This window comes from Kogia breviceps, chromosome 13, assembly GCF_026419965.1.
Source record: "Kogia breviceps isolate mKogBre1 chromosome 13, mKogBre1 haplotype 1, whole genome shotgun sequence".
In the NCBI taxonomy this organism is placed as follows: Eukaryota; Metazoa; Chordata; class Mammalia; order Artiodactyla; family Physeteridae; genus Kogia; species Kogia breviceps.
In genome coordinates this window covers 23,347,708-23,370,876 of record NC_081322.1, presented here as the reverse complement: position 1 = coordinate 23,370,876, position 23,169 = coordinate 23,347,708, and the positions used below count along the sequence as shown (strand labels likewise).

General features: G+C 46.3%; 1 protein-coding gene across 4 annotated transcripts in view; it reads left to right on the top strand.

Moving 5' to 3' along the window:
• GABRR2 (gamma-aminobutyric acid type A receptor subunit rho2) overlaps positions 1–23,169 on the top strand; it is a 48,955-nt gene extending 25,786 nt beyond the window's left edge. Inside the window, exons 2-9 of one of the 4 annotated variants that reach the window (XM_067011462.1) lie at positions 8,476–8,543; positions 10,238–10,461; positions 11,764–11,846; positions 12,034–12,174; positions 14,277–14,429; positions 15,898–16,094; positions 20,763–20,963; positions 22,877–23,169. In XM_067011462.1, coding sequence (XP_066867563.1) covers positions 8,476–8,543; positions 10,238–10,461; positions 11,764–11,846; positions 12,034–12,174; positions 14,277–14,429; positions 15,898–16,094; positions 20,763–20,963; positions 22,877–23,044 — 1,235 coding nt within the window. In that variant the 3' untranslated portion in view covers positions 23,045–23,169. Of the gene's footprint in view, positions 1–8,475; positions 8,544–8,871; positions 9,317–10,237; positions 10,462–11,763; positions 11,847–12,033; positions 12,175–14,276; positions 14,430–15,897; positions 16,095–20,762; positions 21,409–22,876 lie in introns of those variants that run through there. The other 3 variants (XM_067011463.1, XM_059083240.2, XM_059083239.2) reach the window with 3 other exon arrangements.

Here is a 23,169-nt window from a genome sequence, read left to right as displayed (position 1 = left end):
CCTCATAGCAAAGTCAATCTATTGTCACTGGGTTGTGGTGAAGGGCAGCTTGTGCTCCAAAGACCTGACCACCCTGATTCCTTTCAGGGAAGGGTTTCTAAAGGCAACATTTGGAGTAAGTGTTGCAACTTGTGGACTTTCTTCTGTTTGGTTGGTGGTGGGGTAACAGGGAGAGGTTTGGGGAATCTTAATCATCGGCCTTTTGGTTCCAACCAGTCTCTATGTAATCACCATCCTCCACTTGGGTGGGTGGGGTCTTAGTTTCTGCAGAACAGCTCAAAGATTTGGGTCAGATCATTATATATACCCCTTGAAGAGGAACTAGGACTCTGTTTTATCACTGAACTATTGTTTAAGCTATCATTACTTTTCTTTTATTTATTTATTTATTTATTTTAATTTTGGCTGCGTTGGGTCTTCGTTTCTGTGCGTGGGCTTTCTCTAGTCGCGGCGAGTGGGGGCCACTCTTCATCACGGTGCACGGACCTCTCACTGTCACGGCCTCTCTTGTTGCGGAGCACAGGCTCCAGACGCGCAGGCTCAGTAGTTGTGGCTCACGGGCCCAGTTGCTCTGCGGCATGTGGGATCTTCCCAGACCAGGGCTCGAACCCGTGTCCCCTGCATCGGCAGGCGGACTCTCAATCACTGAAGCCCAAGCTATCATTACTTTTCTTGCTTGACTGCTTTTCCTTTGTTTCTGCATTCCCTCACTTCCCTGGTTAGTAATTGCTTGAGTCTGGCACTCAGGGAAGGCCTAGGAGAATAAAGCCTTTTTCTACAAAAAAGAAATGGGGCACATGGTAGGGAGTATTGTACCCAAGAGGGCCTCACAGGGTCCTGTTCAGTTTCAATCGCCACATTTCTTTGATACTCCTCAATCTTCAGGGGAACAAGGGCAGGACAAGAAAGGGAACGAAGTTTTGGATAGAGGGGTTAATGATAAACTCGGCAGAGGAACTCAGTTTCAATGGGACTCAGTTTCACTCCTACTCCCTCCTTCCCCTAAAATTAAACTCCTCTTCCTGGCCTCTTGCTCCTCTGCAATCCCCTCCAGACAATCTCACTCCTTCCCTCCCTGACCCCATTTAACCCTGGTGACCGAGCAGGTCACCATGCGCCTGAAGGACGGGGTGCTGGGCAGTGGGGCAGGGCTGGACCCCTACTAGACAAGTCTGTTTGGGATGTTAAATTTAAGAACTTGGTTAGATATCCAGTGGGGACCTCTTTTAGACTTCAACAACAACAGGGTCAGAGTCCGGGTCAGAGATCGAGCCCAGGAGGGAGACTGAGAATCATTAGTTTTAAGCAGAGTTAGCTGTGGGAGGGGCTGAATGACAAGGGAAGAGAAGGGGCCCAAGGACCTCAGAGAAGGAGCCAGGGAAGAGCTGTGTCACAGAGATGGAAGAGGGAGGGGGTTTCAGCTAAGGAGGGTGGTCATGGGAGGGAGGTCAGGCTTGGGGAAAAGACTGCTCGACTCAGCAAGTATTATGGGGGAAGGAAGGCAAGGATAGGTAGGAAGTGGAGCCAGCTGGTGGAGATGGGATCGTGAGAAAGTTTGAAAACAAGAGAAAAATGGTAACCAGGACATGGGACATTGTAAAATCTCACTCCTGGGGGTTCCTTAACGATCAGTTGTCCAGTGCCCTCAGACCGGACTGTGGGTCAGCATCACTGCAGGACTTGTGATGTCTCTGGTGCAGGAGGCTCAGGGTGGGGTCCAAGAATTGCGTCTCTAACAAATGCCTGGTGATGCTGATGCTGCTTGTGGAAGGGAGAGCCCCTGACTGGGTCCAGCCTCGCCCACCCCACCCCAGGTGGATGGTTAAATGCCTGCCACATGGCACTCACTGCCTGCCCAGGAAGCAGTGCTCACCATGAGAAAAGTCAGGCCTATTTTAAAATGGAAATGTTTGATTACACCCAACAATAAGGGAAAGTGTCTCAACCAATACTTCAAATTAACTCAGACTTTGCAAGAAGTCCTCAAGGGGGCTTCCCGGGCTTCCCTGGTGGCGCAGTCGTTGAGAATCCGCCTGCCGATGCAGGGGACACGGGTTCATGCCCCGGTCCGGGAAGATCCCACATGCCGCAGAGTGGCTGGGCCCGTGAGCCATGGCCGCTGAGCCTGCGCGTCCGGAGCCTGTGCTCCGCAATGAGAGAGGCCACAGCAGTGAGAGGCCCGAGTACAGCAAAAAAAAAAAAAAAAAAAAAGAAGTCCTCAAGGAAAGGGAAGGGCCATGGAGGAAAGTCAAGCCATGCAACCTGCAGTGATGAAAACTTTATAGTGCGTATTCATCCATGTTGTTGCGTGTAACTATACATTCCATTGTATGAATATACCACAATGTATTTACCCTATTCTGTAGACAGACTGCGTCATGAGGTTTATATATCTTCCATTTTTCTGGATAATGCCTTCTAAGGCAGTTGTACCAATTTACACCCACCACTGGCAGAATATGAGCGTTCCTGTTGCTCCATATCCTTATCAACACTTGGTGTAGCTACTCTCACGTAAGCCATGTTTGTTAGTATATAGTAGTAATATCTCATTGTGGTTCTAAGGGCGCTATTAATGCAATTGAGTACTTTCTCATTTGTCTATTGTTTATTTCTTCTTTTGCAAAATGCCTATTCAAATCTCTTGCCCCTTTTTGTATTGGACTGTCTGATTATTTTTCTTAATGGAACTCTTAGGAGTTACTTTTATATTCTGTATACGAGCCCTTTGCCAGTTATATATACTGTGAGTATCTTTCACTCTGAAAAACTCTTGTTTTTTCACTTTCTTCATGGTGTCTTTGAAAAACAAGAGTTCTTGATTTTTTCGATGAAAATTTTTTATTGAACTGCAACACATATACAGAAAAGTGCACAAATCGTTAAGTGTTCAGCTTAGTGAATTATCAAAAAGTGAACACATTCATGCAACCAGCATCTCGACCAAGAAATAGTATCTCCAGAAAGCCAGAAGTCTCCTTCTCCCCTTGTCACTATCCCCTCACCATGGCCAACCATTATCCTGGCTTCTAACACCAAGGATTAGTTTTGTCAGATAGTCTTAATTTTAATGTAAATTTACTGATCTTTTTCTTAAAGGTAGTGCTTTTTGTGTCTTGATAAAGAAGTACATTGCTATCCTGTTTTGTTATTTTGCATCTCACCTTTGGATCTACAGTCCACTTGGAGTTGTTTTGCACATTGCATGATTTTCATATACACATTGTCTCAGCATTAGTTATTGAAGATACTATTCCCTCTCCAATGATCTGCAGTGATATCTTTTTTAAAAATAAATTTATTTAATTTATTTTTTTATTTTTGGCTGCATTGAGAGCTTTCTCTAGTTGCAGTGAGCAGGGGCTACTCTTCATTGTGGTGCACTGGCTTCTCATTTGTGGTGGCTTCACGTTGTGGAACATGGGCTTTAGGTGCACGGGCTTCAGTAGTTGTAGCACAGGGCTCAGTAGTTGTGGCTCATGGGCTTAGTTGTTCGCGGCATGTGGGATCTTCCTAGACCAGGGACCCATGTCCCCTGCATTGGCAGGCAGGTTCTTAACCACTGCGCCACCAGGGAAGCCCTGCAGTGGTATCTTTATAATAAGTCAGGTGTACATAAAGGTATGTGTCTGTTTCTGGACTCTCCACTCTGTTCCATTTGTCAATTTGTCCATTTTTATGCTGGTGCTTCACCGCTTAATTACTGTATTTCTATAGTAAATCTTGATATCTGGTAGAGCAAATCCTCCCACCTTCTTTTCCTTCAAGAAGGACTGCCATTGGAACTTTGAATTTCCTAATAATCTCTTTGTCAAGTTCCACAAGAAAACCTAAGGGGGTTTTGATTAGAATTGCATTGAGGGCTTCCCTGGTGGCGCAGTGGTTGAGAGTCCGCCTGCCGATGCAAGGCACGCGGGTTCGTGCCCCGGTCCGGGAAGATCCCACATGCCGCGGAGCGGCTGGGCCCGTGAGCCATGGCCGCTGAGCCTACGCGTCCGGAGCCTGTGCTCCGCAACGGGAGAGGCCACAGCAGTGAGAGGCCCGTGTAACACACACACACACACAAAAATTGCATTGAGTCTATAGTTTAATATGGGGTAATTAATATCTTTACAATATTGAATCTTCTAATCCATGAACATTATTACTTAGGTCTTCTTTCATTTCTCTCAGTAGTTCATAGTTTTCTTCATAGAGGACATTCAGATATTTTGTTAGATTTATTTCTAGGTACCTATACCTAGGTATTTTTGATGCTACTCGTAAGTGATATTTTTGAAAAAATTTCTTTTTCTAACTTTGCTGGCGTATAGGGATACAACTGATATTTGTATAGTGACCTTGTATTCAACATCCTCATTAAAATCTCATATTAATTCTAACAATTTATCTGATGATTTAAAAAAAATTTATATATCCAACCTTATAACATACAAATAGTGGCTCTTTTGTCCTAGTTGTCATAACTTTTTTTCATTTCTTGCCTTATTATATTGTCTAGGACCTTTAGAACGATGTTGAACAGAAGTCGCATTAACAGACATACTCAATCTTAAAGGAAATCTTACAACATTTTATCATTAAATATGATGTTTACTGTAGCTATTTTTTGGTAGTTATCCCTTTTCAGATTAAGGAAATTCCTTTCTATTCCTATATTTTTCAAAATTATAAACGGGTACTGATTTTAGCAAAAGCTTTTCCTATATCTTAATCTGCAAATGTGGAAAATTATGTTGATTGACTCCAAAAGTTTCCAGTTTTATGCAAAAAAATCTCAATCTTAATTTTTAAAATATTTTTGTGGTTAGTACACTTAGGTATTTTTAGTTTATGCTATTTCCATATCATTAAATGCACACAAATTAAAAATTGTTATATTTTATTGGTGAATTAAATAATTTATTATTATGAAATGACCCTCTTATCTGTATTTCATCTGTCTTTAAATCTACTTTACTTGATATAATATAGCTACACCCACTTTCTTTTATTTATTCTTTGCATGTTGTATGTTTGCATCCTTTCATGTTGTATCTTATCTTTTCTCCATCTTATCTTTTCTTTTTTTTGCCACACTGTGGCATGTGGTATCTTAGTTCCCAGACCAGAGATTGAACCCACAACCCCTGCAGTGGAAGCATGGAGTCTTAACCGACCACTGGACTGCCAGGGAAGTCCCTCCCTCTTATATTTTCAATGTGTCTCTTTAAACAGCATCAAGCTGGATTTTGTTTCTTTTTGTTTGTTTGTTTGTATTTGTTTTGTTTTTTTAAAGAAAATATATTTAATGGAAGAGTCAGACAACATAAGTGCAGCTTGATGATTTTTTGTTTGTTTGTTTTTGGCCATGCCACGTGGCCTGAGGAATCTTAGTTCCTCAACCAGGGTTCCAGGGATTGAACCCGTGCCCCCTGCAGTGGAAGCGTGGAGTCCTAACCACTGGACTGCCAGGGAAGTCCCAGATTTTGTTTCTTGATCCAGCTTGATAAACTTTCAACATTTCTGAATTATCAAGTCTGAAAATATTTAACTGGAGCATTTAGACCATTTACATTTATTGAATAATTTATATATTGGTTCTAAATCTATCATCCTATCATCTTTTTAACTGTCCAATGTATTCTTTATGTTCTCTCTTTTTTTTTCTCCTTCCTTTCTTGCTTTCTTTTAGACTGATTATTTTTGGTTATACCTATTTTGGCTTTCTTATTTTAGTTTTGAAAATATATACCCTTACTACCTTTTTTTGTGGTTCCCTAGAAAACAACATGAATCTTTGGCTTATAGTACTAGTATGTTAATTAACTATTTTTACTGTTCTACAGACAATGCAAAGACCTCAGAACACTTTCACTCAATTTATACCTCTCCCTTCTTAAATGTTGTGTATTTTTATTTAGTTTTTTTCAATCCTACAACACATGGTTAATATTGTTTTATATAGTCAGTGTTACCTTAGAATCGTACATATATTTACTATTTTTGTTGGTCTTCATTCATTCTTGTATCTCTAGCTTTCTTTATGGATCAATCTCCTACTGCTTGAAAAACACCTTCATTTAGGGCAGGATGCCTGTTGGCAAATTCTGTTGTAATTTGCCTTAAAATTCTACCTCACATTTATTCTTGTAGGTCAGTGGAGAAGAAATGACATATAGCTTTATTTCAAAAATGGATAAATCCCTAACGTGTGCTTTCCAGGACCATGTGAGGAGAAATAATTGCAGAAAGGCTAGGAACCAAGATAAGCTCTTGGCTAAAGACGTACTTCCCTTCTGAATTTGTTGCCTCACTGGCTATACTGCCTGAAATTCCACCAGTGACTTCCATTTGGCTCACCAGATCCCTCTCTGAAAGTAGAAAAACCCACGTCAGTGTTCAGGGGCCAAGGCACAAATGCCTAGTTAGCTTATTTTCTTTCTAACACCTTATAGGACTCAATCATACTCTAAACATAAAACTGTTCATGGAAAAAGGAGAAAGACCAGTAATTTGGAAGAATTTCTCGAAAATCAGGTTGGGAAGGGCCACAAAATGAAGAGCTCGGGAGAACCTGGGGTCGGAGCGTTAGTCTTGGGCTGCGGGGCAAGTCAAAGGTAAAGGTCACCTCCATTGCACTTGGACCAAGGAGGGCAGAGCTGTTGGTCCCGTTCAAGCTTGGGGCGCGAGACCCCGAGTGCAGCTCTGGAGCCTTCTGAGCACACAGATGTTTTCCAACAACCCAGGATCCTTGGAGCCTGACCTGCACTCCCATGTGGGCAATACGTCCAGAGCCTGAATGCCACCCTCACAACCTTTATCAAATTTCTCTCCAAAGGACAGCTGGAACTGCGGAGAGCAAGGCAGGCCCTGGGGACAGAGAGACACAGTGACAGGCACCAAGCAAGCTGTTGTATTTGATCTGGAAAATGTCCTTTGCCAAAACCAGCTGCTGGTCAAACACTGTGCCCATTATCTGAAAACCAGGCCACAGGGAAGTGGGTCCAAAGAGGGTGATGGCTATACTGTTTCTGCCCTTTGGCTCTTGGAACGATTGGATGTGGCACTTTAGAGAAAGGGAACAAGGGGGAAAGGTGATGACGGTTAAGAGCTCCAGCCCTGGGCTGTTTTAGTGTCTCAAGTGAAGGAAGGTCCGTCCAGAGGATGGGGAATTAACCAGCCCTGCTTCCCATGGTGGTGTTGGGAACACACGGTCCTGCACAGGGGCTCAGGGGTCTGGGTGCTGGGAGGGGGCCCCAGCCAGGCTGCTGGCAGACCCTCCCTCGTGTTGCAGGCCCCTTGGAAGAGGAAGGCAGGCCACTCAGCCCTGAGGAGGGGGCTTCAGCCTCACACTGGCCATTCCACTCTGCCCCTTCAGTGCCCTCCTGGAGCCTGGAGTGAGAGAAGGCTCCGGCTGTTAGAGCAGTGATCTCTCATGGGCCCTGACCTGAGCCCTCAGTTGAGAGCACAGGAAAAGAAAAAGATCAGCTTATGACCCAATTTATCTGGGAGGGGGAAAAGTAAAAATTAAAAAAAAAATGTTGTGGGAATTCCCTGGCGGTCCAGTGGTTAGGACTCGGTGCTTTCACTGCTGTGGGCCCAGGTTCGATTCCTGGTTTAAAAAAAAATAATAAAATAAAGGTTGTGCTCGCTTTCATGTTTAAGAACACAGGAAATAGCCACTAAATCCCACCAGTAATAAATAAAACGCTCCCATTCTATCGGGCTCAGCCGAAAGCCCCAAATCTTTCATGGTGGGATTTCAAGTCTTAGCAAACCTACCAGGCGGAAGGTTTTGGGAGAGTCGGTGAACCCATTCAATGCCCTGGCCCACCAGATCCCGTCAGGATCTCTGATCCTCCTCCCCTGCCCTCAGCCAAAGTCCAAGGCCCTCCCAGTCCTCATTCCCTGAGACCCAGACTTCCCCTGCCACCCTAAGCTTCTCCCAGCTCAGACCACGGTGGGTCGGCATGCCCTGGTCCTGCACTCCCTGGCCAGGGCCCAGAGGACCCAGGTGCAGTGGGCTGGCCTCCAGACTATGCCTTCCTCTCAGAAGGCCCCACCTAGATGCCACCTGATGCTTTCAGAGGCATTTTTTTTTGCCTGTGAATGAAATAGCATTCATTAATATGCTTGACAGACACAGGTTTTTTTGTTTTCCCCATTTAAGACTTTTAAAAATATTAAAATCTAAAAAAACGTTTTATGGAAGCATAAACATACATAATCCAGCTCATCCACTGATGCAACAAGCAGGGGTTAAACACCCATGTTGGCCCAGGAAAGGCACTTAAGGTCGACACAGGCCCCGTCCTCATGGAGAAAGCTCAGGCACCCAACCTGCCAGGAAGTATCAAGAAAACCCTCATGGAATGTGAACCACTGCCTCACCCCTGCTCCGCTCAGGCTCCCCTGGGAAGGGCGTAGGGGCTGTCTGCTTGCCCAGTGCTAGAGAGGAAGGCGCCTTAACCAGCCATCTTTGCCTCTCTGCAGGTCCTGCCATCCCGGTGGGCGTGGACGTGCAGGTGGAGAGCCTGGACAGCATCTCGGAGGTGGACATGGTACGAGGCGCGCTCGGCTGGCAGCGCCGGGGCGGGATGCTGTAGCCGAGGTCCCTTGGGGGCCTGCGGTGGGTGGGGCCACGCTGGGGCAGGCTGCGTCTGGGGGCGGGGCCAGAGCTGGAGGGGATGAAACCGGGATTTGGAGGTTGGCCCAGGTTGAGTAAAATCCAGAGCCGGACTTCTGCAGCTTCGTGGGTAAAAATAACTTGGGGGCGGAGGGGTGTGTGTTAAATGCAGATCCCAGGCCCCGCCCCAGACTTCCTGGTTCGGTCTCTGGGAGTGAGGCCCAGCCCTCTACGTTCTGAACACGCCCCTTTAGCGGTGTGAGGGGCTGGACCCGCCACACATGGAGGGGCGCCGGAGGTGGACGTGTTCCCCTTCAAATTCTGCAGGTTTCTGCGCGCCAGCGCCCGCCGGGAGCACAGCTTCCCCGCTCACTCCTTGGCAGCGCCCAGCAGGCTCAGGCGGGCACCGGAGCGTCTTTGAAGAAGCCTCGTTCCAGCTGAGACCTGACAGCTGTAGGGAGGGCCAAGCAAGAGCGCGTACGAGGTCTCTGAGGCAGAAGAACAGGAAGTTTGCAAACTGAAAGAGTGGCGGACAAAACGGGGAAGAGAGGGGCTGCAGAGGTGGGCCTGTGGGGCGGTGCTCCCCTCACGGGCGGGCCTCCGGGACACAGGCTGGAGGAGCCTGGGTATGGTTGGCAGAGCAGACGTGGGCCACCGCATGCGTCCTTCCCGCCTTCCTTCACCTGCTCCTGGAACAGGCTCTTTTGGGTAGTTATTTATTCATTGGCGTTCATGTATTAGCTCTGGCTATGGTGTAAGGGCTACACTTTTGGTTTCAGGCATCAGCTGTGCAGACGAGGAGACACTTTTTAACAGGATAAGCGTTCAGGCTGAAATTATACTAGACATGCAGCTGCCCATCTCCTCATTCATTCATTTTCCCCCCATTTTTCCATTCTGCAGATATTTATTGATCATCCACTATTGTGCCTTGCCAGGCACTAAACTAGGGTCTGGAGATTCAGTGGTGGGAAGGAAACAATTCTACCTTTAAGGATACTACAAGCCTAATGGTAGAAACCCTCCAAAATTGGACACTTAGGACTTCCCTGGCGGTCCAGTGGTTAAGACTCCATGCTTCCACTGCAGGGGTGCACAGGTTTGAGCCCTGGTCAGGGAACTAAGATCCCGCATGTCATGCAGTGTGGCCACAAAAAAAAAAAAAAAAAAAAAAAAAAAAAAAAAAGGCAAAAGGGACACTTGACTGTCCAGGTTTCTGGAAGTGTCTGCTAAGTTGAATTGAATGGTTGGCCAATAGGTAAGGGGCCATGTGTGCAAAGGTCTAGGTGAGAGTGCAGGGCTTTGTGGGAATCCAGCCCTGCTGGCCCCAGGGCAGGCGGTGGGCAGCACAGCTGCCATTTTCCTTTGCAAAGCCTGAAGGAGGGGCTGTGCTGTCTCTTGGGCTCCAACCTCATGAGACACAAACATGAGCCATTCTCTTTCCTGTGGCAGCAGCGCCGTTGCCTTGGCCGTCGTCCCACAGGGCTGCAGAACTGTTTCCTTCAACTCTGGAGGCTGAGGCTGATCCTGAGGTGTCCGTCACAGTGGTGGACGGAGGGTCGGCTGTCAGGAAGAGAGCTTTCTTTGTAAGCCATCTCTGTCTGGTCTCCCCCCCCCCCACTCCCACAGGACTTCACCATGACCCTCTACCTGCGGCATTACTGGACGGATGAGCGGCTGGCCTTCCCCAGCACCAGCAACAAGAGCATGACCTTCGACGGCCGGCTGGTGAAGAAGATCTGGGTCCCCGACGTCTTCTTTGTTCACTCCAAAAGGTCATTCATCCACGACACCACCACGGACAACATCATGCTGAGGGTGTTCCCGGATGGGCAGGTGCTGTACAGCCTGAGGTAACTGTCCACGGGGTCATGGTCTCTGTGTCCAATGGCATCCTAATATGTGTGGACAACGCCAGGGATCGTTTGACTGATTTACCACTGTCTCGTCAGAGCTAAACTGTGCTTTTCACAGTAGGTGAGAAAACAGTATTTGTGGAATGAATTAGCTAGTCAACTCTTGGTTTAAAAACCACCACAAAAAATCCCCTCTATTGGGCTTCCGTGGTGGCGCAGTGGTTGGGAGTCCGCCTGCCGATGCAGGAGACGCGGGTTCGTGCCCCGGTCCGGGAAGATCCCACATGCCGCGGAGCGGCTGGGCCCGTGAGCCATGGCCGCTGGGCCTGCGCGTTTGGAGCCTGTGCTCCGCAGCCGGAGAGGCCACAGCAGTGAGAGGTCCGCCTACAGCACAAAAAAAAAAAAAAAAAAAAAAAAAAAATCCCTTCTATTAAAAAAAAATGTATATGTGTGGTCTGTCCCTTTGGCCCCGAAGAGTTTGTCACTGTGTTTGGGTCTGTGGCTCCATGGGAGGGTCTGAACCTTCTGATGATAGTTAGAACTCTCTAAAGACGAAATGACCACCGTAGTAGGTGCTGACTTCCCTGTCATCAGGGATCTTAAGGTTAGGTTAGGAGACTAATTGAACCTGAATGATCTGAGGGAGACGGTGACCTTCTATGTACCCTCCACCCCTGAGAGCCTATGATTCTAGTTTATTGGTAATAAACAAAAAATAGGAAAATAACGATAGCTACTGTTTATTAGGTGCTACTGCAGATTGGCTTCTGGGCTGACTTGAGTGATTACACAGTTTCATCCCACACCTTGTAAAGTTTGCCAGAATTCAGTGCTAATAGCCTCGAGTCGGGGCTGGGGAGGCAGGGCATAACCTCTGGGCATCTCTGGGGAAGACGAGTCTCTGGATGCGGGCAATGCCCAGAGAAGGGTCCAGGTGTGGGCCATGCACAGCCGGCAGCCTCAGGAGCTGTGATCCAAGCAGAGCAAATACCATCATCTACAGAAGACAAAACTCTAAAAGTTAACTTAGAGGGACTTCCCTGGCAGTCCAGTAGTTAAGACTCAGTGCTCCCAATGCTGGCGGCACGGGTTCGATCCCTGGTCAGGGCGCTAAGATCCTGCATGCTGTACCGCACGGCCAAAAAAAAAAAAAAAAAAGTTAGAGTCCTGGGTTTCCGAGCTTCTGAAGTAGACGTGAAGAGGCAGCTGCCCTTGGTCGTGTCTTTGTCCTCCTTACTCTGGGCAGGTATATGAGCCAGTAACTCACTGCACGAGCCAACGTGTTTGTTTGGGTTCTAGGATTACAGTCACCGCCATGTGCAACATGGATTTCAGCCACTTTCCCCTGGACTCCCAGACCTGTTCTTTGGAGCTGGAAAGCTGTAAGTGTCTGAATTCATAATGACAGATCTTTGCCTTATTTCCTCTCTGCCATTTTAGTAACTATGAGACTGAGTACTGCCTGCCAGGGATAAGACCTATTTAATCCCTGGCTGAGGTAGGATGGCCCCTGTTGCTCCTGCCTCAGAAGAAAAGGAGTGAAATTAACTTATTTTCCTCTTCCCAAAGATGCATATACAGATGAAGATCTGATGCTGTACTGGAAGAACGGGGACGAATCCCTGAAAACAGATGAGAAGATCTCCCTGTCTCAGTTTCTGATTCAGAAATTCCACACCACTTCCAGACTGGCCTTCTACAGCAGCACTGGTAGCTAACTTCTGCCATGGTCAGATTCAGATGTGCAAGAAAACACATTAGAATTATTTTTCAGTGTTAACTTTTTCCCCTTCCAGTAAAAATAACTTTTCATTATTCTAATAATGCCCAGTCCAACAAGACATAAACAACACTTAAAAGCAGAGGCTTTGAAAGTTGCTGCCCTCTGAAATTCCATGGTCAGAGGTAGTCATTCTGAACAATTCAGCAAACACCCTTGCAGACATCCTGCTTTAATTATGTAATTTTACAAAAGCAGGGTCAGAGTGTACACGCTATTCTGTAACCTGATTCGTTTGACTTAACGACATGGGGAAATGTATTTATTACCTATTTATTTATGTATTTATTACTGGATTTACTTATGTATTTATTACCTATAGTCAGAGCTATAGATTCCTTTCTTATGCGTAGTGTGACCTCTTCTTGGACCTTGGGGCCATGTTTGAAGTTTTGAGAGGATCCATTTGTCTGCTCTTCTTGAATCTCACCGTCAGCCCCTGTGTTAGTTTCCTAGAGCCGTCCTAACAGAGTACCACAAACTGGGTGTTTGAAACGATAGAAATGTGTTCACTCACAGTGCTGGAGGCCAGAAGCCTGAGCGCCATGCTCCTTCTGAAGGCTCTGGGGAGGACTCCTTCCTTGCCTCTTACTAGCTTCTGGTGGTTATGGCATCACTCCATCCCCTGCCTCTGTTGTCACGTGGCATTCTCCCTGTCACTGGTCTTCCCGTGGTGTGTCTCTGTGCATCTATGTGCAAACTTCCCTCTTCTTCAAGGACACCGGTCACTGGATTATGGGCCACCCTAACTCAATATGACCTCGTCTTACTTTGATTCCATGTACAGAGACCCGATTTCTCAGTAAAGTCACATTCTCAGGTGGTGGGATTTAGGACTTCAACATGCCTTTATATGTTACACAGCTCTGCAATATAGAGCTGCAATACACAGCTCTGCAGCAGCCACGGGACCCTGGAGGACTTCTCACTTCCTTACCCGTTGTCCCAGTGCTGAGGAGCCTAGGCCTGGCTGTGGGAAGCTTTTGGGCTACCGTCTGCCCCTGCATGGCCACCATCTTCCCCGTTCGCCTGCCCCCAGCCCCACCCTTCTGTTTGCAACATCAAACACTGGAGAAGAGCGGGCCCCAGCCAAGGTGGCCTTGGTGTCAGGACAGCTCACACCTGCTTTCCCTTTATGCCCATAGAGCTCACCCCCATCCCTTTCTTCTCTTTTGCTCTGATGTGCATTGCCGCACAATTTTCTTTTCTCATCTGTTCTTGGCAAGTTCAAATCAACTCTCTTTCCAAAACCATTTTTAAGAGTTCCCGGTATAACTTTTACTATGTGTCACTGTTTTGAGTGCTTTGTATGAATTAACTATTTTCTACCTACCAAATCTATGGTGTAGATCGTAGTATCCCCAGTTTACAGATGAGAAAACTGAGACTCAGAGAGATTAGATTTTAGAAAGAAATGTATTATACTAAGCCAACCAATCATTAACTTTTTTTTTTTTGGCCGCACTGTGAGGCTTGTGGGATCTTAGTTCCCCGATCAGGGTTTGACCCCGGGCCCCCGCAGTGAGAGCAAGGAGGCCTAACTACGGGACCACCAGGGAATTCCCTATTTTTTTTTTGGATCATTAACTCTTTTTTCTTTTTAATTTATTTTTGGTTGTGCCGGATCTTAGCTGTGGCACACGGGATCTTTTTGCTGCGCCGTGAGGGCTCTTCGTTGTGGTGCGCAGGTTTCTCTCTGGTTGTGGTGCCTGGGCTCCAGACCACGCAGGCTCAGTAGTTGTGGTGCATGGGCTTTCTAGTTGTGGTGTGTGAGCTCAGTAGTTGCGGCACGCAGGCTTAGTTGCCCCGCATCATGCGGGATCTCAGTTCCCTGACCGGGAATCAAACCCGCATCCCCTGCATTGGAAGGCAGATTCTTAACCACTGGACTGCCAGGGAAGTCCCTTGGATCATTAACTTTTAACTTTCTGCTGAAGATGATTGTGATGACAGGGGAAGAAGGGCCCCCAGGGAAGGAGTTTGTTTTTGTCTCTGCGATGGAACCTCACTGGCTTCTTCCTGTGTCCCCCAGGCTGGTACAACCGTCTCTACATCAACTTCACGTTGCGTCGCCACATCTTCTTCTTCTTGCTGCAAACCTACTTTCCCGCCACCCTGATGGTCATGCTGTCCTGGGTGTCCTTCTGGATCGACCGCAGAGCTGTGCCCGCCAGAGTTTCACTGGGTAAAAGCATTTGATAAGGTGTGATAGGGTGGTTTTTTTTTTCTTTTCAATCAATCACTATGTAAAGAAGAAGTAAAATCATCATTCAGGGTCCTTAACCGATGGGCTGTCTGAGTCAGAAGGAGCGAACTTTTCTCCTGCTTCTTGCTTTCCATTCACATACAGCCCTCAGTTTCCCAGACTACACTGTGAAAACCACAGGGAGCTCCAACCGCATCAGCTCTGCTCGACTCCTTTCAGAAAGATAGCACCTACTTGGGGTGTAGACTTCCACCACTGGCAGTATGAGAGCTCAGTACTTTGATAAATAAGACAATTCGACAGATGCCCAAACTTACTCTGCAAATACAAAAACTTTGTTGGCCTTATTTAGACAGACTGAGAGTTTGGGAGCAGGGCCCATATTTCATGATTTCTGGGAAGGAGAGGGCTGTACTCCCTGGAGCTGTGGTTTAGTCCTTCACAGACCCTAAATGCCAGAGTAAACATTTGCAACTCATCATTGAGATTTGGACAAAGTCAGGTTGGGCACTGAGACATGTGAGGGTTTGACCAGCAAGGCACAGTGAAGAAGAAACCTGTATGACAGGCTTCCAGGAATTTCCACAGTCTTCCTGGTCTCAGATGAGGGAGGATGTGTTCTTTCCTTGAAGTTTGGGAAGGTTCCTTGAGAGGGGTCCTGTAGCCCCTGATTTTTAATTTTTATTTATTTTTTACTTTTTTGTGGTACACGGGTCCCTCACTGTTGTGGCCTCTCCCGTTGCGGAGCACAGGCTCCGGACGCACAGGCTCAGCGGCCATGGCTCACGGGCCCAGCCGCTCCGCGGCATGTGGGATCTTCCCGGACCGGGGCACGAACCCGCGTCCCCTGCATCGGTAGGCGGACTCTCAACCACTGCGCCACCAGGGAAGCCCTAATTTTTATTTTTTATTGAAGTAGAGTTGATTTTCATAGCCACTGTTTTAAAGTCCACATCTGAGCAGATCCTTCGGGAAGCTCTGCTGATCTTAGCAACTACATCATAGAAACCCAGGCTCCCAAGTGGCTCAGAGTGAAAGGGGTCAGGCAGTCGGCCGGGAGGAGAACGGGCCGGCTGCTCGGGAGCAGATCCTTGCAGATCCTCACACCTCTATGAGGTGGAAACGTGCCCTGGCCACTTCCTATTAGATGTAAGAGAGAGCAAATGTGAAATGGGACTTAGTGAACTTATTTACAAAACAGAAATAGAGTTACAGATGTAGAAAACAACCTTATGGTTTCCAGAGGGGGAGGGATAAATTGGGAGTTTGGGATGGACATATACACACTACTATACATAAAATCTCTTTAAGCACATAAGACCTTGGAAGAAGCATACTACAAAAATCAATATAAAATGGTTAATAGTTGAAAAAAAAAGGGACTTAGTGAAATGTGAGGGCAGCTGTGTACCCTTGTCCGTGGCTGAACTAAAGCTGGATGCTGCAGGGATCACCACGGTGCTGACCATGTCCACCATCATCACGGGTGTGAACGCCTCCATGCCCCGCGTGTCCTACGTCAAGGCCGTGGACATCTACCTCTGGGTCAGCTTCGTGTTCGTGTTCCTCTCGGTGCTGGAGTACGCGGCCGTCAACTACCTGACCACCGTGCAGGAGCGGAAAGAGCGGAAGCCGCAGGAGAAGGTGAGAGAAGTTTCATTCATTTCCTTGTTGGAGCCCATGCTGCTGGTTGGATGGGAATAACGGATGGGAGCTTTCACGGAGAAAAGGGAGATGTTTGTGCAAAAGGAGGAGGATCCGTTTTAGAATATTCTAGCTTCCATCACAAAGGATCCCAGAAAGTAGAAAGCCTTTGGACAAAGACTAGGAAGACTTGGGTTCCTGGGCCCAACTCTGCCATTTATGTTGGGCCTCAGTTTCCTCATCTGTTAAAAAAAACTATAACAGAACCCTCACCCCACCTTCCTCCCAGGGTTATTGTAAGGGTCACAATACCCTTACAAAGATGTATATGAGAGTTGTTTCGAAACTGCGTGCTTCTAGATGCACATAAATTATCACTATCATTACTGAACCTGTCTAGGGAAAATGTCTCTACATCCTGTGAACAGACAAGAGGAAAGTTCTAGAATAAAAAACTCCTGTATTTATCAGTGCTCTGGCCCAGTGAAAATTCAGCCACATACAACCTTAGCCTTTAGACTCATTGGAAATACTATGCTATCTATACGATACTGCACTATAGTAAAGTCTACTATGGGATGGAATGCAAATGCGGAATTCAGGGCAATGCACCTGGGCAGAGAGGGAAAATCTATTCTATTCATATGCGGACTCTTATTAATCACATTAAGAAATAAAATGCCAACTTGTTACCAAATCCTTGCTAGTCATTGTACTGATCAAAATGGGTGTTTACCTAAAAGTTGTAGAGATCAGGGGACGTGAAAATTCCACATTTATGTGTGTCTAGCTGGCTGGGAGCTCCTTAGCAAAGGGAGCGTTAAATTTTAGTAAAGAGGACCTGTTGCCTTTTTAATAATAGTCTTTTTTTTTTTTTTTTTTTTTTTTTTTGTGGTATACAGGCCTCTCACTGTTGTGACCTCCCGTTGCGGAGCACAGGCTCCGGACGTGCAGGCTCAGCGGCCATGGCTCACGGGCCCAGCCGCTCCGCGGCACGTGGGATCCTCCCGGACCGGGGCACGAACCCGTGTCCCCTGAATCGGCAGGCGGACTCTCAACCACTGCACTACCAGGGAAGCCCTAAAAATAGTCTTTTAATGCCCACATTATACCTTTAAATATTTCCAATTATCTTCAAATATGCTAGATTGTTTAAGAGTTTATATTTTAAATTGTCTTCAAAATACTTTTGCTTCAGCAATTGAGGATTTGTTCAATTTTTTTTTTTTTTTCCCAGATGGTGGGATCTTAGTTCCCCAACAAGGGATCGAACCCCGGCCCTTGGCAATGAAAATGCCGAGCCCTAACCCCTGGACCACTGGGGAATTCCCTCAAATTTTGATAATCTGTGCATTGATCATTATCAGATGCCTTTGGAATATACTTAAACACTTTTGATTTGTAATCTGTTAGGCTTTCCTTGTTCAAAAAATAGCAAAGCCTTCATCCGACAGATATGCGCCCATGAACCATTAACAGCTCATGACTTTACTCAGGCAGATCATTATTAACCTGTTACCATATGATGGGCCCGGTGTTTGCCAGTGATGATACGATGCTGGCTAAAGAGCAATGAGGAAATCATCTGTGGACAGCCCTTTGGGCTCCAAGTCTAGCTCCATATCTATGGGAACAGACAGCCAGGAAGTGAGGGCTTGTTCTCCACTGTTGTCAAGCACGCGGTTGAAAGGCTGAGAAGCTGTCGTTGCTGGGGGGGCAGACCGGTGGGAGGACACGAAATCTCTCTCCCGCTGTCCCACAGAGAAACCACCATTCACAGCGTTAACATGGCCCCCAGTGGACCTGAGGTTCCCAAAGTGGGAACCCGGGAGCACCTGGCCTAGATTCACCTTCTCAGCCTATTAAAGATGAAGATTAAGGGCTGTACCCCAGAACTACGGGCTCAGAATCTCCAGAGATGGCACCCTGGAATTGGCCTTGCTGACAAGGTCCCAGGCAATTGTGATGCTCACGGAGGTTTGACTTCTGCCCTGCAGAGGGCAAAGTTGACTGGAGCCTGCTAGGTTCACCATGGTTCAAAAGGGGACCCACGCTGCTTTGGGTTGAAGCCGGCAGGCAGGGTATAGTTCTTCTCCCCTATATGTGCTTGAATTCTTTGGCTGATCATCCAGACCCGTCCAGTGAGCCAGGTGCCACTTAATTTTTCTTAGAAATGAGCTGATGTGGGAAATAGAGATTTTCCATAACTTGGGGCATTTCCTGATTCTAACTCTTAAATGTCTGTTTTTATTTTAGCAGAAAGAATTTCAGTTTAGAGCAAGGAAAAAGAAGACCCATGTCTTACAAAAAAGAAGTCCCCAGTGATATAACAATATCTCACAATTTTACCAAAGTTTGGGTGTGATTTTATCTAAATGCAAAGAATTGAATAGATGACCTCTCACTGACCTTCTATCCTTAAAATCTATGAGTTAATTATTCCAGGAATGTATTAATGTGCTACTTAATTATTGTTGCTGATGGGACAAGACATAGAAATAGTAATGAAACAATCATGCCTGATTTAAAAAATAGCTCCCCAAACCACAGATTTCTTCAAGTGTAAAAATACGTCAAGTAATTCTGATCTGACATAAAATCATTCATCTATTTTGCATTCTAAAGCTTCCTGGTATCCATCTGTGTATTTCAATATCCATGACAATAGGAGGAAATGTGTGAAATGTCATTATTTCACTTTTCCCAGGTGGAAAAACAGAGGCACCACAGGGCTGAGTGCGAGGTTAGAAACATATTAAAGCCAACAGGTTGAGAACAAACCCAAGGTCAGTTGGCTGGATCAGGCAGGCATCATACCCCTGGCCAGCATCAGCCAAACTCAAACCTTTTTTACTTGGGTATGTGAATCCTTGTTTAAATTTTCAATAATCTGTACATTGATTATTATCAAATACCTTTGGATTATATTTAAATACTTTTGACTTATAATGCATTGGACTTTCCTGTATAGAGTCATTCAAAACGTGCCAAAGCCTTGGGGCTTCCCTGGTGGCGCAGTGGTTAAGAATCCACCTGCCAATGCAGGGGACACAGGTTCGAGCCCTGATCCGGGAAGATGTCACGGAGCGACTAAGCCTGTGTGCCACAACTACTGAGCCTATGTGCCACAACTACTGAAGCCCGTGCGCCTAGAGCCTGCGCTCAGCAACAAGAGAAGCCACTGCAATGAGAAGCCCGAGCACCGCAACGAAGAGTAGCCCCCGCTCGCCGCTCATTGCAACTAGAGAAAGCCCACGCCACAGCAACGAAGACCCAAAGCAGCCATAAATAAATAAATAAAATAAATTTTTAAAAAAACCATAGGAAAGCCTTCATCCAACAAATATGGGTTCATGAACCAGCTGTTAACCGGAGCCAGCTTTGCTATCTCAAACGGTGGGGAGGAGTTAAAGAAGACCATTCCCTTCCCTCCACCTTATAATTTCTTATAAACATTTTCATGCTCACAGAAATGGTTGAAAAAATAGGATAATATACATTCATACACCCTGCCCCTCCATCCAACATTGTTGACATTTTGCCATTTTGTGTGAGCTTTTTCTCATATAAACATACTGTTGTTGGTGCAGCTGAACCATTAAAAAATACATGACAGGGGAAAGTGGGGAGGGGGATAAATTAGGAGTTTAGGGTTAACGGATACACACTACTATATATAAAAGAGATAAACAACAAGATCCTACTGTATAGTGCAGGGAACTATCTTGTTATAACCTATAATGGAGAAGAATCTGAAAAAACGTTTTACGTATATGTGTATGTATCTCTCTCTATATATATATATATCTGAATCACTTTGTTGTACACCTGAAATTATGCAACACTGTAAATCAATTATACTTCAATTAAAAAAAAACTTGGAGGATTATCCAAGAAAAAATATATAAATAAAAAAATAAAAATAAAAATACGTGATAGGTACCATGACCCTTTACCCTTAAGTGGAACTCTTTAGAATAAGGACACTCTCCTACCTAATCATCTTTTTTTTTTTTTTTTTTTTTTTGCGGTATGAGGGCCTCTCACTGTTGTGGCCTCTCCCGTTGTGGAGCACAGGCTCCGGACGCGCAGGCTCAGCGGCCATGGCTCATGGGCCCAGCCGCTCCGCGGCATGTGGGATCTTCCCGGACCGGGGCATGAACCCGTGTCCCCTGCATCGGCAGGCGGATTCTCAACCACTGTGCCACCAGGGAAGCCCCACCTAATCATCTTTTGATTCATGCACACAGTGGTGGAGGTCCACGGCTGGAACCAGAAGATGTGTGTTTAAAGTCCTGAATCTGACACTGTCTGATCCCAGGAGAACTGTATAGCCTCTCTTGGGCTTAGTTTTTGCTTCTGCAATTGAGGGCATTTGGACTAAATCAGTGGTTCAGGACCCTGGCTGCATAGTAGAATCACCTGGGAACCTTAAATTAATTAGACTGGAGCCTGGGCATGGCCAGTTTAAAGAGCTCCCAACGTGACTCCAATATACAGCCAGGATAGGGAATCATTGGACAAAGTGATCTCTGGAGATGCTTCTAGTTCTGCCTTTTCTGTGGTTCTGAGAAGCCATGGGCTTTACTCTTGGCCCAGGCAGCCTCCTCTGGGCCCCTCACAGGCCGAAACATGCCTGACATCTCCCCTTGTGTTTGCTACCCACAGCTCCCGTGCATGTGTGGAATGCTCCACTCAAGAACCATGATGCTGGGTGGAAGCTACAGTGAGTCTGAGGCCAACAGCCTGGCCGGGTACCCGAGAAGCCATATTCTGACAGAAGAAGAAAGGCAAGACAAAATCGTGGTCCACCTGGCCCTGAGCAGTGACTCCAACTCCTCCAGGAAGAAGGGGCTTCTGAAGGGCCAGGTGGGTCTTCGCATCTTCCAGAACACCCACGCCATCGACAAATACTCCCGGTTGATATTCCCGGCTTCCTACATATTTTTCAACTTAATTTATTGGTCAGTGTTTGCCTAGGGGCTCTGAGGCTACGTCTGGGGAAGGCCTCGTGGGCTTGCTTATCGTTCATGCTGTGTTGTGTCCCACTTCTTGCTGCTCTGGGACTGTCTTCTTCTGTTCTTGTGTGTGAACAGGTTCACGAGAGCCTCCCTCCAATAAAAAAAGACTCCAATGCCTCCCAGGTGACTGTTCTGAGACCCTTATGAAGCCTAGGATTCAGTTGTAAAGGGAAAGGAAAAATGAAGGGCAAGCTTAGGGGCATTCTGGATAGGAGACAGGAAATTAAGATTCAAAATAGGAATAAAAAAATCTGTAAACCCTACACTGGATTAAGTGCCTATCTAGGAAAGCAAAAAAAAAAAAAAAACTATCTAGGAAAGAAAAAAAAAAAAACTCTAATCCCAGACAGACCTGAGTGAGTCTGGCAGCTCGCATGATTTTGCAATATTAAGGGATGTCGTTCATTCATACATCCATTCAATCATTCATTAAATATTGAATACCTGCCCTGTGCCAGCGCTTATTTTTCTCAGCAATGTGTGACAACGTGCATTGAGTATTGCCAACCAGGGAAACATCACCCAAACCCATCAAAGTGTAGAGTTTTTATTGGGGGCTGGCCATCTGGATACAGCGGACTGCCTATACGTATGGCTGACCTTAGTCTCCAGTTCCTTCAGAGGCTGAGCTGATAAATCTCAGCCTGAGATCCCATCATAAACCACATTGTTGGCTTAGACCATCTGGTATGGCCATAGGCCCCCAGGTGAACAAAGACCCTCCAATCAGGCAGGACATTCCAGGAGTTTAGAAGTTACCTCCCAGGAGCTAGAGGCCAAGGCCCAAACCTTTCTTTTGTCAAGGTTAATCCTTTACTGCACAGCAGTCATTTTCAATTCCTCATTGTTAATGTGAATTACTCTGCTTCTAGTATAGATTCATGCAGCAAACATTAAAAAAATCCCTGCACTAGATATAGTAGGGTCCACATTAAGAGTAAGAGATCGTCTTATTCTTGTATAGCTCTCAGAAAAAGGACTGGTCAAGGATATGGGATACGATTACGTGTAAGTTAAAAAGTACTAAGCACAACAAAAATGGTTCAACGTGTGATGGGAATTCTAAGGGAGGAAAGAATGATTTCCAGTGGAAGACTGAATCTTGTGGAGGAAACAGCTTCTGAGCTGCTCCTTGAAGCAGCTGGGGATTTGGAGAAGAAATGTTCATTCTAGGCTCACATGGAGAAAGTACATGCTAGATATGTGCAGTCCGATATGGTAGCCACTGGCTATATATTTATTTAAATTTAAGTTAATTAAAGTTAAATAAAATTAAAAACTCAGTTCTTGGGCTTCCCTGGTGGCGCAGTGGTTGAGAGTCCGCCTGCCGATGCAGGAGACACGGGTTCGTGCCCTGGTCCGGGAAGATCCCACATGCCGCGGAGCAACTAAGCCCGTGAGCCATGGCCGCTAGGCCTGCGCGTCCGGAGCCTGTGCTCCGCAACGGGAGAGGCCACAACAGTGAGAGGCCCGCATACTGCAAAAAAAAAAAAAAAAAAAAAAAGAAAAAAAAAAAAAACTCAGTTCTTGCCACATTGTGCTAGCCACATTTCAAGTGCTCTACTCGATAGCCACATGTGGCCAGTGACTACTGTATTCGATAGTGCAGATCTAGAGAACATTTCCACAATCACGGAAGGTCCTGTTAGTGCTGCTGCAGATGGAAGGATCGGCCTGAGCAAAGGCGTGAGAGAGGCAGGAAGGTTTGGGATTGCAGAGTCTAGTTTGTGGGGCAAGTCATCTGTTTTGGTTGGATCCTAGGTTGTAGGAAGAGGTGAGAGACCAGCTTTTTCTGCAACACTAGGGGTCACAGCAGGTCCCCCTCCCCTTCCAGTGCTGATCAGGACAGCTTCCCCTCCATGGAGTTGCCTGGCCCAAGTCCAGCGGCTCTCCCAGCTTCATGGACAAATGAAGAATGAAGGTACATAAACAAGGAAATTGCATGGTACAGGGCACCTGGACATGTTTAGAAACTTTTACTCTCTAGAGACTCTCCTAGGCCACAATGCTACTCAAAGAATGATAATTATTGATACGTTGTCATTAAATATATC